The following is a 15,634-nucleotide window of genomic DNA, read 5'->3' on the forward strand; positions in this document are numbered from 1 at the left end:
AGGGACTATCAGTAGGAACAGCTAACACTTGTTGAGTCTTTACTATGTGTAAGCATGAAGGACTTGACACAAATGATGTCTTTCAATCCTCACAAAGCCCTGTGATTTGGATCCTTTAAATATATTGGGATTGAAGTCTTAGCAAGATTCAGTAACTGATCTCTTTTGTATTACAGCCAACAACCTCTCAGAACAACCAAGACCACTGCAGAAACACCCTAAGAACAAGACACCAGGGCTTCAGAGGGTCTCTTCCCCTGGGCATTGGTGTAATGTGACATTAAGTATCCACCCCCACCCTGCTCCAACTAGGGACAAATGAAACTCCTCACCTTTGCAACAAATACTAATTTCAAAAAAAAAAAAAATCAGTAACTCAGCCAGGAACTGGGATAACACAGTTAAAAGTTCTTCTTTGTTTATTTGTTTGTTACCTAAGTCCAACTCTTGAGTATATATAAAAACATATTTGAGGGTAGAAGCTGTGATATATCAGGTTGAGCTGACATAAGCCAGTTCAAGTCCTGGCTGCTCCACTTCCAGTTTAGCTCCATTTTAATGTGCCTGGGGAAATATCAGATGATAGATAGCTCCAAAGATTTGAGACTCTGCCATCCACTTGGAGAACTAGATGGAGTTCCTGGTTCCTCGCCCCATTGAGGTGTGAACAGCAGATGGAATCGGTGTTCATATGAGATGCTGGCATCATGAGTATTGTGGCTTAATGGCTGTGCCACAACAGAAGTTCCATATTTCTCTACTTCATGCTCCTCCCTTTCTTTTTCATTCTAAGCCCTAAGTATTAATACTCACTAGTTTTGTGCTCATAGTTTTCTTCCTTTTAAATTGTAGCACATGTGATCCTCCAAGTGATATAATCCCAATGCACAGATTCCATCCTATAAATAAGATGCTTCTCCAAGTTTGGTTCCTAGTCCCCCATGAACTACAGATATATAGTTATATATCTAACAATCAACTGCACATCTCTTCTGGGCTGTCTAAACCAGTATCACACTCTCAATGGAAAACTGAACTCATTCTGTTTCTTTTCCAGACTTCTTCTGCCTTAGTATTTCCTAGCTATGTAAACCAATACCACTACCCATTAAGATACTTGTGCCTAAAATTTAGAAGTTAGATTGAAAAGCTGTCCAAGGATTGTCAGTCCTCGCTAGCCTCCATCATAGACTATATACCTTTCTCATCACTGAGTCTTAAGGCTTGGAACATTGTGTGCCACTCACAGGTGTTCATTTCATATCAAGTGCTTTTATGAAAGTAAAAGCAAGAACCTGCAGTCCTTTTTGTTTAATGTTCTTCAGTGGTTCTCTACTCAAGTTAGGATAAAATCCAAGCTCTTGACGAAATCTTCAGCACCTACTTTCCTTACAGTTCACCTTCAAAGCCACCTGAGCTACAGGTAATTGCCATTCTCAAAGCTTGTTCAGCTTTTGAGATTCCCCATTTTTCTCAAATGTTATCTCTTTTAATATTCTGTCTCATGTCTTTACCAAAGTTCAGTTATTACTTGAGATTCATTTCAAATACTACGTTATTCAGTAAATCTTCCATAGCTTCTTAAAACATTTTGTCCACATTTCAGTGAACTCATCAAATTATAATCACACGATCATTCGTTATCCAGCTTCCCCCAACTAATCCCTAAACACAATAACAATTAGGACTGGTTTTTTTTCTCTTTGTGCTATGCAGCAAACAAGACATCTATGATCAATGATTGATTACTTAAACAATAAGTAAATTGGGGGAGTTTAATAAAGGTACTTAATTTCCAGGGCTGGTGAAGTGGTTTCATATACCAATCCTTCACCTGTATCCCATGTGGGCACTGGTTATGGTCTTGGCTTCTCCACTTTTGATCCAGCTCCCTGCTTATGGCCTGGTAAAACAGCAAAGGTTGGTTCAAGTCCACAGGCCCCTGCAACCACATGGGAGACCTGCCCGAGGTTATTTACTTTGGATAGATTCAGCTCTGGCCGTTGTGGCTATTTAGGGACAAGAACCAAAGGATAAAAGATTCCTTCTCTCTCCTCTATGTCTCTCCTCCAAACTGTAAATTTACCTTTCAAATAAAAACAATAAATCTTTTTTAAAAGCAAGAGATTGCTTTATTCCCTTTGGGGGAAAAATGTTAAAAGCTCAGTGCCACTAGGGGGCACAGAATTATAACAGAATTTTCCAGTGCCTTGGTTCCAAGGAAATTTTTCCTTCTGTACTCATTTCTTCAATTTCTAAATACATAGTTCTTAAAAAGCTCAAATAAATCTATTCAATTTGCTTCTGGAATGTAGTGTTTAAATAGCTGGCCAAAGGATAAAGAACTGTGCTGCCTCATGAACATTTCACACAAAATAAATAAGATATAAGCAAATATGATAAGCAGGGTTTTATGAGTAAAACTGATTGTAATGTTTGGAAACATTAAAATATAGATGAAATTTCTTTGGATGTTTTTAAATCATTAATACAGAAATTTGTCTATGTAGGAAACCATTTTCATAGGAAAAGGAAAGAGAAATATCAAAGCAAATTGTTGGATTTGGGGGGGGGATTCCTCCCCAAACTTTTACCCCCAACAGATTTTCTACAATAGTATAGTCCTTCATAAGGAGTCATAATTCCATCAGCTCTTACTTCAGTGTTCCCCAACACTGCTGGTACAGTGTCAGACAGTACGGCATCCCACTGTCTACACATTTCCAACAGCTTCACTGGGAGTCCATGCCATGTTTTGTTTGGAAGCAGAAATTCATGTCAAAGCAATTTGTTTTTAAGATAAAAATTCCAAATCCTGCTTTTAAAAAATCAATAAAAACTTCCCAATACAGGCCTGTATCACTGAACCATTAGAATATGTTCTGGGAAACATGTCTTCAGGTGATTCTTTAGGTGGTTTGGTCATTGTGTTAACAGCATAGGATGTATTCGCACAAACCTAGATGGAATGGCTATTGCACACCTGTGCTGTATGATGCGACCTACTGCTTGTAGGCTACAAACCTGTAAATGTGTTGTTTTATTGAATAGTACAGGCAGTTATAACAGGGTGATTATTGTATTTGTGAGTATTTAGAAGCTGCAGGATACCTAATTAGGTGTGTTTGCATCATCCTAACCACAAGATATGAATAATGCATTACACTACTATGTTAGCACAGTTAGAAAATCACTAGGTGACAGGAAGTTTTCAACTCCATTATGATTTTATGTGATGGTCATGGTATATGTAGCCCATCGTTGGTGGAGATATCTTTACATAGTACATGACTATACTTCCTTTGTAAAGAAAAGTGTCAATACTGCTAATACACAATAAACAGCTAATCTCATGTCAAGAGATAATATCACATTAATACATGGTTGCCGGTTTCATGTATTAAATATGCTAAGTTTTACTAGTTTTGATGAATTAATCTGAATATACCTTTCCCTGTAAACCGATTATAATTGCAGTGTTTACATATGAAACTATTGGCAGAATCAAGTGAAATAATTCTTGTAAAGAACAACACCTAGCTCATAGTCGACACAAGCTGAACATTTGCTGTATTTTTTTTTTTTTTGGTGATGGTGAGCAACACAATATTTTAGAAAGCCTTAGAAAAATGAATATTGGTAGTTTCTGGAATGAAAATCATTAAGCCATTTGGAATCCTTTTCTCACTATTTCTCTACTCTCATACAAGCTTCTCCTTACAACCATAAGCATATCTACCTCTATAATTTCTGCATCCCTGTGGGAGAACCTGCTCCACAGAAGCCACGCCCCTTTCACCTTGAGAGGATGGCCTGGGATTCCTGCTGTGGGTGAACCTTCATTCTGATCTCTGATCAGATGATCTCTGATGTTCTGGGTTCTCTCATTAAGATAGGCTTGTTGGGGAAAAATCTTGAGAACTTGTATTACATCTCTTAAAGATAAGAATTCTTACTTGACTTTAAAATATTATGGTACACTATGCTGATCCATTTAAAATAATAAGAATGGTGAATTGATTCAGCGGGACATAGGTTGAAAGAAACTTTTGATGTGCACTATAGTTGCTATGCTTCTTGGTTTGAATTTGGCCTGACAGGAGGAAATACAAGCTAATGAAGAAGGTGATATAACCTAAATGACTTTTTGTTCTGGAGTTGGGAGGCTATAGGCTTCCTTCATGGCAAATTGCTGAGCTTCGTGCAAGTCACTGAACAGCAGCCAAACATAGACTTCCATTTCTCTGTCAGTAAATTTCCTTTTGCTCTAAGGTTTAGATATTCTGATTGTCATTGAATAGAACACTAGAATGACTGCTCTGACTAGCCCCGGGATTTCATTCTGGATCAAGTCCATCCATAACACTAGAGATTTGCAGCTTTGTGACTCGTTGTTAAGTCAAAACCAAGAATGTGAGTTGGTGAAAGGATTTGCCGTGATAGGAGAATTGGTGCAATTGGAAAATGGACATGGAGAGGAAGGGAAGGCAGCAGAGCCACTGGAGTTCTATGATGCCAGTGCAGATCCATTTAAGCTGCATTTCTGGAAGCAGTGAGCCTATGTATTACACATTCCTAGCTCATTTATAGAATTTTCAGAATTCCTTTGAGAAGAAAAACATAATGAGGTAGAAAATACACTGAAATAAAATATTTCTGGTAGCTATATTGAGTTGAAACCATCTGCATGTAGACTCCAGGGAATAAGTTTCCGAAGTCATAAACTGTAGGTATGTATCATACGATATATAGAAATGAACGATGGAAAGCAAGCCAAACTCAAGGGGTTGGGGAAGGCCAACCAATCCCAACGCTCCTCTAACAAGAAACACTGGCTTTCCAAAAAGGTGTTGTTGTTGAACTTTATCTCTACTTCTTCAGTGTCTCAGTGTAATTAGCATACAAAGATTTTAGACTTATAAATTGTTTTATTTGCTGTTCAATATGACTACCTTCTTCGAGATTTAGTATATTCAGCAAAAGAATCATTGTATGGCAGTTTCCTAACATCTGTATTCAAAAAAAACAACAAAGCACCATCACGAGTCCTTCATTTCCCTCCCAAAGTTGATTCCTGTCCACAGGAGTAAGTTAATGTGTAGGAAAGAACATACAAAGAGGAGAGGCATACACAGCCTCACCTGGTCTTTTCATCCAAGGAAACGGGGAGCACAACAGTAAAGGTTTGCAGTTCAACAGCCTTTCCTGATGGTAACAGGCAAAACATTGGTACAAAACCATCTGCTGTTTCCCCCATCCTCTGTTGGAGATGCTGAAGGCTGCAGTAAAGGACAGCATGGGAAGCAAAGATGCTGGGATGCTAGTTACCTCTTGGTACCCAAGGAAACCTGGCCACCTTTCTGGCTTAATGTGTGTAAACAGAGCTCCTTCCAGAAGAAAGAATCCAAAGTTCCTTGCAGGGCTGGGCATTTGACCTGAAATTGAGCCCCTGTCTGGGACATCCAGGCTCAATCCCTAGCTTCCTCCTAACGCATCCTGGGAGAGTGAGTGCAGGTGGTTGAGCTCACTTGGGGGTCTAGGACTGAATTCTGCAGAAGGGCTGTCTCTCCAGGTCTCTCCTCTCCTTTTCACATAAAATCATTAAATATGTTTAGAAGAAATGCATAATTAAAACAAACAAAAGGCTCTCCCAGCTCTACCCTCATAGTGGATCTGATGAATTAAACAGTTTAATGGTATTTACTTCATCCACAACAGAATTTCAACTTATCATTGCTGCACCCCCTAAAAAGCATTACTTGAAAATTAAGCAGCTGGCCCTCTTCCAAGGAAACAGGCATCCTTATACCTTGCCTTCCTGGAACTTGCTGCCTGCACTAGGGCTCAAACCCGCGGTGAGACGACCTGACCTAGTCAGCTGAAGTGGAAGTTGGCTACAAGAACAGTTCATGTAAGAGGAAGTGGTTTTCATTTTACTGCCTGCAAAACAGCCAAGGTTTTCGCTTAAAGCGTGCACACGAGTCATTTTAAGTCTCCAGATTGTTCACTCTGAAAGTCCCTGCACAGAAATTCCGCGAGGAGTCTAAATATAGCAACAGCCAACTCCCTCCACCCACTCCGCCTTCAGTGGGGGTCCCCGAGCAGCTGCGGGGTTGGAGAGCTTGCTCAGGGGTGCTGTCTGCTCTGCCTTGAATAGCGGGGCACAGAGCAATCTCTCTCGCACCTCCACAGTGCGTGGGTGAGAAGTGTATTAGGAGAGAGCAAGAGTGACTCTGGGTGTTGGTGCTTGGCTGACAGTCACGTGGCTTCACCGCCAGCTGCACGGCACTCAGAGCTGGTGCCCGTGGCCCAGAGGGCAGCCTGTGGAAGGCAAGGTCCTGCTGGCGGCCAGGAGCCCATGAGAGGGCTTCGTACCAACAGCAACAGTGACAGCCACGAAAAAGTAAAGCATTGCGGTGCAGCTATTGCCGGAGGCTGAAAGCAGCGGCGGTGGGCGTGGGTAGAGGAGGGAGTTGGTGGAGTGTTTATCTCGCAGGGGTGGAGCCAGCCGAAATCAAACTTTTGTCTTGGTATTGCCTTGGGGTTAGGGAAGGAGAAAGCCACAGGGAATAACCACCTTGCATCTCGCCACGGAGGCTTAGTTCAGTGTTAAGTTGGCGAACGCTTTCTCTCTTACTTGGAGCAAATCCGCGCTCTTGGAAGAAGTTCCCCCACGTCGGTCACCCCATGCAGAGTGTGATGCTTAACTTGTTGCTACCTATACCACACACTGAAGGCCAGAGCCCTCCCCCGCCGGTGACCCCGTGGCTTCCCTAGGGCCCAAGGGCGCAGGCTCTGGCATGCCTGGATGCCCGAGGCGGTGCCAAAATGTTGCTCCCAATACACTTTCACTCTGCAAGTCACAGCGCACCGGAGCAGGGTGGGAACACAGGGAGCCGGGGTTGTGGGGCTCCCCACCTTTTCGGATTCCTCTCCTAGACACTGGAGCCGCTGTCGCCACCGCCGGGAGTTAGCAGTTTTATGACATTCTCGGACTTAAATGGAAATTTCTTGACGGAGAAACCTGGGTTGTTCTCCCAAGCTTGGCTTGTCAGGAGAGCCCTAGGGGGCAGCCCGCTCACCGCACAGGGACCACTTTGCAGTGTGACGCCCTCGGCACCACACCCCACCCCCGAGCCGCCAAGGATGTGCAGTTTTACCCGCTGGGCTTGTTGAGGTCTGAGGCTGAGATGGAAAGTCACAGCCCACAGGCTGGAGTGAGCCACGGGAAGATGCCAGTTCCTTGCCAGGCAGGCTCAGCAGACGCGCCCCTCGCGCCAGTCCATTGAACAGCCAAGGGAGGACTTGCTACCTGCGCTGGGGGAACCAGAGCGCCGCTTCCCGGAGTGTCGCCCCAGCGCCCCTTCCGGACTAACTGCTACCTGGAGGGCAGGGCAGGGTCGGGTCGTGCTGGCTGACAATCCTTGTGGAAAGACGGCAGGACCTGCCACGGCGGGGCGGCCGGGGGACAGCGCAGCGACCTGCGTCTGCAGTTTCTCCTCAGGGCCACTGGCGGGAGTCAACCCTTCCCGACAGCTCCAAAACCCCTGGGAGAGGCAACTCACACCCGAAGAGGGGGCAGATACAATCTGGGCGTGGAGACAGAGCAGCAAGGGGGAGCCTGGGGCTGGGCGTGCGCGCGTGGGAGCGCGCCTCGGAGCGCCCCGCACTCCTCCGCTCCAGCCCCCGAGGGCACTTGGGGAAGGAGGGGAGCGGTGTCCGCGGGAATAAGAGAGCGCACGAGAAAAACCTCTCCTGGCGACGCCCCCAACAGGGCCCGACTCGGAACTCGGAAGCCGGAGGCTGCAAGCCGATTGAGACTCCTCGGCCTCCTCCTCCGCACGCCCCGCAGCCCCCGCCCCGAAGCCCGGGGGGCTGTGCCGGCTGCCGGCTTCCCGCCCCTCCTCGGCGCGAAGGTCGCTGCTGGCCGGCGGGCGCCCCGTCGGCTGCCGGCGCACATGAGGCCGCTGCCCCTACCGCAGGCGCTGGCGCCCCCCTCGCGGTGCCCGTGGTGATGCCATGCCCCGCCACCACGCGGGAGGAGAGGAGGGCGGCGCCGCCGGGCTCTGGGTGAAGAGCGGCGCGGCGGCGGCGGCGGCGGCGGGCGGGGGGCGCCTGGGCAGCGGCATGAAGGATGTGGAGTCAGGCCGCGGCAGGGTGCTGCTGAACTCGGCGGCCGCCAGGGGCGACGGCCTGCTGCTGCTGGGCACCCGCGCGGCCGCGCTCGGCGGCGGTGGCGGCGGCGGCGGCGGCCTGAGGGAGAGCCGCCGGGGCAAGCAGGGGGCCCGGATGAGCCTGCTGGGGAAGCCGCTCTCCTACACGAGTAGCCAGAGCTGCCGGCGCAACGTCAAGTACCGGCGGGTGCAGAACTATCTGTACAACGTGCTGGAGAGACCCCGCGGCTGGGCGTTCGTCTATCACGCGTTCGTGTGAGTACCCGCGCCCCCAACGCGCCCCTCGCCACATCCGCTCCCGGAGCCCCTGGGCTTCGGTCCGTTGGCGCGTGCTTGGCGTCCGTGCCCTGGCCCTCCGCGCGCGCGCGTACACACACTCACACGCTCACACACACGCTCATATATACTCGTGCGCGCACACGTGGAGGTTTTTATGTCATTGCACGTGTCTGTGGACTTTTTTTTCCTGGAGCCATGTACCTTCCGGGCCCCACCTGTTCCACATCTGCGGCGTGAACCCGTCGCCCCGAGGAACCAATTGAGTGCCCGACGGAAGCCTTAAGCACCTGGGACGAGAGGGCCAGGCAGACGCGGGCTTTGGCTGCGCGGATAATTTGAAGCAGTTAGGTCCCAAGATGCCCAAAGTTCGACCGAGCGGGGCGCCCGGGAGCTGGGAAATGCAAGGGGAGGACCTGCGCCCTGGTGAGGTGCGCCTGGCTAGAACAGAAAGGCGAGGGGTTGGAAAGTGGTGGCAGGTTGGGACAGGTTGGAGAGAGGAGAAGCCGAACGCAGGGTCCTCGGTGCTGGAGGCGGGGCTGGGGAAGCTGCTACTTGGTGTAGAGAGCGGCTAGGTTTTTAGTGCTCCCGGAAGCACGCCTGGCGACTACCCCAGCCACCACTAACGGAAAATCTGTCAGTGCGTGTAGTGCTTCCTCTCACAGAGAAAGTGGCCAAGGGCTGGGAGAGGCAAGCCGGCTGGACGAGGCGGTGCTTGCTCGCTTTAGCCGAGGCCGGTAGAGTAGTCTGGGGCGCAGGAGCTCGGGTAGAGGTGCACCAGCTAAGGCGCACATGGGCTGTCTGTGACAGGCATGAGGCAGTCGGTTAAGCCGGCATTTGTGGCGCTCAAAGCGTGTGTGTGTGTGGGTGTGGGTGTGTGTGTATTAAGTAAGCCCTCGCCATCTAGCAGAGAATGCTTAATGAGAAAATGATTGGAAGCAAATGTTTATTTTCCCCTTAGGCATTTAAAACCTTTCACTGGCTTTAAAGTTTACTACTGTTTTTCCCACAATGTCCATTCATTTCATGTCCCGTTAGAACTGGGTTGATCTGGACGTTTTAAGGTTATTTTTTTTATGCGGTTAAGTCCCCGATTCTTTCGTCGCCCCCCTTCTTTTTCTTCTCTTTTTACATCCTCCATCCGCCTCCCCTCCCCCTTCCTTATGTTAAAGTGAAATACAAAGACGTCAGCCTTAGGGGACCCATGGAGAAAGTTCATGCAGTCAAAGATGCGTTCTTGGTTTCCTAGTAAAATGTATTTGAACACACGAACTAGATTTCTTTTACAAATGGGGTGTGTCATCCACACATTCTCACCCAGGATAAAAGGTTGGCGTCAACATTGGAGTCATTTTTGTTTTTTTTTTTAACAACATGAAAGAGGAGCTGGTTTTGTAAATAGGTGAACCTGCAATTTGAGCACATAGGAGTCAGGAAATTGGTGAAGTCTACAATCTGTGGGGTTCTGGTGTCTGGAAAATTTTACAGTCCCAGATTGTGTAGTGGTAGGTAGAATATTCCAGGCAACTCTTTGTTTTACAATGTATGCAAGGAGAATGTTCCTGTTGTGTGATTATAACATCAAAAGATACAGATTTTATTATTTGCTGGTGTTAAGAACCTCCTTGACTTAGATGTGGTTTCAGTCCTGAGTGAAGACACAGAGAAACAGGACCGATGCTTTCCTGTCCGTCTCCTCTGCATTGGGCCGGAATTAATCCTGTTAGTTAATGAGTGGTGAATTATTTTCACCTGTCAGAAGATACTGAAACATTTAGCAATGTTGATGGCTCAATTTGGCAGCAAATATATAATGTATGGCTAATGGTTGTTTTTTTTTTTACCAGAGTATGCCCAGAATATTAATAAATTTGTTCAATATGAAGCTATTTATAGAGGGTTTGAGATAACTGGATGGTGGAGATAGTTTGTACCTCCTGTGTTTTATGCAAACAGGAAGGAGAATCTCTTGTAACATTTTATTTTCAGTGTTTTGGTGTTTATTTTCAGTGCTTCTTGGCCTCACAGCATTTTTAAATATTAATAAATGTGTCTCAAATGGTTCAAGTTTGTACACATATCAACGTTACCTGGCTTCATCAAACTGTGTCCCTGGCGGTAAACAGGAGATAACTTATGTACTTGTCAGGGTGTTCGCAGTGATCTGAAGTTTTGCAGCCTACATTTTGGGATTCTAAAAGTGTGCTATCTGAGCGATAGATGGGGTGCAGATGCACGTTACCACGGAGAGAGAAGCGATAGGGAGCATCTCCTAGGCTGATGTGAAACCGCAGCAGATCATGGAGAAGAGGCCATATTTGACTTTGCTGCTTATGATTTTAAGTGAGTTTCAGAATAGGTGGACTTTACACATTAATAAAAGTTGTTTTGAGCTGTAAGCCTAACAAGACCATTAATAATACAGTAAGTTTACAGTAAGTTATAAGAAAACAATTTCTAGAAAGGTATTACTAACTAACTCCCTGCCAGCCTGGGAATCCCCAAATCATACTTTAATAACAGTTTTTGTAGCACATTATGGTTCTTGCCAAAAACAAGTGCACTGTGATTAATGAAGCACTTCATCAGTGAATTCAGTTGGTCAACCAGTAATTTCACCGCCAAGAAATAAGAAAAGTATGTTTAAAGTTATACTTCAGGTAAAACAAAAAAAATCTGCTAAATATGAAGCAATTATTATATTTTAATGCCATAAAATGTGTTTACAGGAGTTTGTATCCCAACCTTCACATAGGCTGGCTGACAAACAAGATAATGACCTATTTCAAATACTTTGTTCCGATTTGTGTAAATTAGTGCAGATTAGGGGAACTTGGCACTTACTGCTCTTTAGGATTTATCAAACAACCACGTTTTCTGCTCTCATCTGTCCTTCAGTTTACTAGACAAGCTATTCCAATATGAGGTGACATATTCCTTTGATTTTGGTTGTCCCTTAGGAATGTTTTAGAAGTATAACCATGGTAGTAAAGCAGCCCGCGAAAGGGCTCCACGTATAAATTTATACTGATGCAGTACATGTGGTTCTGAGACATTACACAGGAAACAGTGTTGCATGTAACTCATCACTCTCTCCAGTCTCATGTTGCCTGGTCTAATGCCACGCATGTGAATTCACTGGTATTTTAAACGGCAAGGAACAGTGTGGTCCCCCAGCTAGAACTCTTAAAGTCATTCTTCTCCTTGTTTCAACGGATCATCCAAATAAGGATCAAATTCTGTTTGTTCGCTTTATAAATATTTTTCCTATCTTCTCCCTTCCCCTTACTACTTGCACTTGTCCTCTGTTCTTCAGTAGTTCCCCACTGGGCGATTGTAGTAGTCTCCTACCTCAACCCTGGACTTGCATTTCTGGCTTTCAACATAGCGATGCTCTTAAAGTGAAAACCGTATCATATCATTTTCTTACATAAATCTTTCTAAGACCCTCTCACTTTTTTTAAAATCAGTTTATAAGTCTACGATATTTGAGTGGCTAATATATGCTAATTAAGAAAATAGTAAGACAAAGGTCTCCACTGTAAGAGGAGAAGACTCGGGGATGGGAAATGGACAGGAGTGCAGACATGGATGAAAGCGTGTTATAGGTGTACTTACAGAGGTGGGGGCCACAGAACCAGGTAGGAAGGGAAGGGGAGATGGAGGAGATAAGGCAGACATCGCACAGGTGTGAGCTGAGTTGTTCAGATGAGCTAGTTTTCAGGTGGGCAATATGGTGGGCAATGAGCACTGCTTATAGAGAAAGCAAGCTGAGCAAAGAGGAAATTATGAACTGGCATAGTAATTCTAGATATCACTAAGTATCTGAGGGATGTTTATGGCCGTGATGAGGGGGGGAGGGCACAGCGCATGTCTCAGCTTGTCAGCCGTGGAATCTAGTGTTTATGTGAGGGCAGTAGTGGCCACTGTTTGATGAAAACCTGGGAAAATATCTGATCACAGATAGATGTTGCCTTTTCATCAGTTCTATAAATAGAAGATTGCATTGGTGTAAGTATGACCTGTAAGGAGGTGACAGAGATTTTCCCAAATTTCGTCCTTTCATGTTTTGTTTTATTTTTTTAAAGATTTATTTCATTTTTATTGCAAAGTCAGATATACAGAGAGAAGGAGAGACAGAGAGAAATATCTTCTGTCCAAAGATTCACTCCCCAAATGAGCGCAACGGCTGGTACTGCGCCGATCCGAAGCTGGGAGCCAGGAGCTCTTCCGGGTCTCCCATGCGGGTGCAGGGTCCCAAAGCTTTGGGCCATCCTCGACTGTTTTCCTGGGCTACAGGCTGGGAGCTGGATGGGAAGCGGGATCACCGGGATTAGAACTGGCGCCCATATGGGATCCTAGTGTGTTCAAGGTGAGGACTTTAGCCTCTAGGCCACTGCACTGGGCCCTTGTTTTATTTTTGAATTCATTCTACAAATGTATAGTATGTGCCTGGGGCTGTTCCGGAGAGGGAAGAGATGACTGCCCCAGGAACTAAGCCAGTAACTGTGGAAATGAGAAGGTTTAATCAGAGAAATGTTAAGGAAATTAACAGTTTGTTTTCACCATCCTAATGTGTGGTACCAGAAAGATGATTGTGACAGGTCATTTGTGGAATGAAAATGACATTCGTAAAATTCAGGACAAAGGGTACAGGATGTGTTTATGGAAACCTAATGAGTTTAGGTTTAGATGATTAAACTTTAGATTTTTTTTTATCACACAGGTGAAGATTGAAGTGTTGGTTTACAGCAGTGAACAAGCAGCTAGGAACTAGTCTTTCCAATAGGTGTTGAATCAGCAACCAACACTTTTTCTGGCACATAGAGAGCCCTCAATATTTTTTTTTAATGATTGAGTGTATTTCAAGTTGGAATGCATAGATTAGATATTTGGAAGGGGAAGCTGCTAGTATTTTTGTGGCATTTAAATCAGTTTATAGAAAAACATGAAACAGGTGAGAATGCAGAGTGAGGAAGTGGTAGAACATAGAGTCTGGGGAGTGGCAACATGAGACGGCAAGTGGACGAGCCCAGGGAAAACTACGTGAGAGCAAGCCAGCTAAGAGCCAGGGAGGTCAGTACGGAAATGAGGCTACGGTCAGCTTTCAGGGCTGTAGACATGTGTGAAGAAGTGGCAGTGTCAAGTCAGGTCCTGAGAGTAACACATGTGATTCCGGCACTGAGGAAATGGGCGCAGTAAGGTGAGGTGAGCTCCAGAGTCCTTGGGATGGCTCCTAGGCTTCTCTCCATGGAGATGGCCTTGTGGAAGTCACAGCCCTTCATATGCTGAGTCCTATCCTTACTGGATCCTTTCCTGTGTCTCACTGTCCTGCCTTTGCTAATGGTTTTCACTTGAAGGCTCTCCGCTCTTCACTGTGCTCTCCAGCTTTCACTGTTTCTTCAAAAACACAATTAAAGTGCCACTTCCCCTTGGGCACATTTCCAGATAGTTCTTTCCTCACTGCCAGGATGAGTAAGGTGCCTCCAGTCTCAGGTTCCAAGGCCCTCTGGGAATGTCATTAAGATGCTTCCCCCACTGAGTTGTCAGCCATGACTGCCTCCCCTCCTCCCACCCCCATCTGCCCCGCCCCGGCCTCTTCTGCAGAAGAATAAGCTTTCTGCAGAGAAATCTGCTGTCTGATTTGCAGGTACCTAGAAAGGAGCAGAGTGAAAAAGTAAATTATTTTCTTTAGAAATCTTACTCAAAGGAATTTTAGTGAGATGAAACTGAAGAAATTACCAAGTCTTGCAGGATGTAAGATGTTGACGACTCATCTAAAGTAACAGGTATGGGGCTAAATAGACCCATTCTTGCTTTGCTGCTAATTTGTGACTCAGAGTAAAGAGTATTGTCCACGTGGGTCTCCAGACCTTCATCTGTGAAATGGGCACAGTAGGGTTCCTAAACCAATCAAGATGATGGAGAATGAAGAATCTAAAATTCTACCATAAGAGAGAAGGAACACTTGTAATACGTAATTTGATCTTTTGGTGGTTTCTTTTTCTTTCTCATCTGTGAGTGGAGGAGTTGTCTCCTAACAAGGTGCTTTCACTTCACTCTGATTCCTCAGGATAGTGTTTGTCATAGTGACCTTTCTGATGGCATGAGAACACGTCACTTTTCCTTTATGTGTGGGAAGTTCCTGTACGATCAGTAGTGTCTGCCGCATGAAAAGATGCTCAGTTAATACATGTTGATTCAATGACTGACACCTCAACTCTCTAAAATACGCCATTGGTCTGTGGAAGATGGAAGTTTACGCTATTGGCTTTTCCGTCCTGAACTGAGTCTATCACTGTAGAAATTTTTGTTTGCATTTTTATTTTTGCTCCTGTATTCCACAGAAACTGCTGTATAGATATTGTATACATGTTGCACTGCCTTATAATTGTGTTATGTAGTGGTATAAAAATTTCCATACCCGTCAAATCAATCTATGTTGGAAACACTCATGTAAACGGTGGTGTAGTGTCTGAGGACTGTGTTACAATTAAAAATGCTTGAAGTGTTAAAATGTTAGTATTAGGAATATTCTAGCCTAAAAGACATAAAGCATGAAAAAAAGCACAGCAAGCCAGAATGAAGTCTTGATACAAGAAACACTATAAACAAAGGAGATAGCCAGCAACCTCTTGATAATTGCTTGCAAAGAAGTAGTGCCAATTTTAATTTTTAATTGCAAATGGATATTTTGGCAGAAGAAAATGCCAACAGAGCATGTTTTATCCTAACCCAGTGGTGTGAAACTACTTGAGGCCCAATTGTTGCACAGCCACAGTTCATAGCTATGTTTATTGGTTTGCAGATGTTTCCATTTTAATTTCCTTTCCTTCAACCGTTTACGAGTGTGTTATTTGTAGTTGCAACCGAGAGACAAATTGACCACACACTCACACACTGCCTTTTTTTTTTTCTTTTTTAGAATTGGTAAAATTCTTCAGTTCATCTCCAAGTTCCAGGTGACCCTGGAGTTTCAGGCGATCCTTTCCATCTTTTGTAGTATATCTGAACAGCAACTTTCCTAAATATTATTGAAATCATGAACAGGTAGTTTGAGTTTTCTCACGCCTTGCATTTGAACCAGACGAGACTGTGGTCCACATTCCACCCCCCGTGTGTCTTGATTGTAGAGGCTGTCTGTAGAGATGGGGTTGCTTATATTAGAAAGAATAAGCAGTAAT

The 15,634-nt window shown here is 45.1% G+C and overlaps 1 protein-coding gene across 5 annotated transcripts in view; it reads left to right on the top strand.

Annotated features, from left to right (window-relative positions):
• Positions 1-7,653: 7,653 nt before the first annotated feature.
• The window catches only part of KCNQ5 (potassium voltage-gated channel subfamily Q member 5), a 520,388-nt gene continuing 512,407 nt past the window's right edge, over positions 7,654-15,634 (top strand). Inside the window, exon 1 of one of the 5 annotated variants that reach the window (XM_040983626.1) lies at positions 7,654-8,429. In XM_040983626.1, coding sequence (XP_040839560.1) covers positions 8,020-8,429 — 410 coding nt within the window. In that variant the 5' untranslated portion in view covers positions 7,654-8,019. The remainder of the gene's footprint in view (positions 8,430-15,634) is intronic. The other 4 variants (XM_040983627.1, XM_040983628.1, XM_040983630.1 and 1 more) reach the window with 4 other exon arrangements.

The sequence above is a fragment of the Ochotona curzoniae genome, unplaced genomic scaffold (assembly GCF_017591425.1).
Source record: "Ochotona curzoniae isolate NIBS_2020 unplaced genomic scaffold, NIBS_Ocur_1.0 contig_3819, whole genome shotgun sequence".
Taxonomy (NCBI): Eukaryota; Metazoa; Chordata; class Mammalia; order Lagomorpha; family Ochotonidae; genus Ochotona; species Ochotona curzoniae.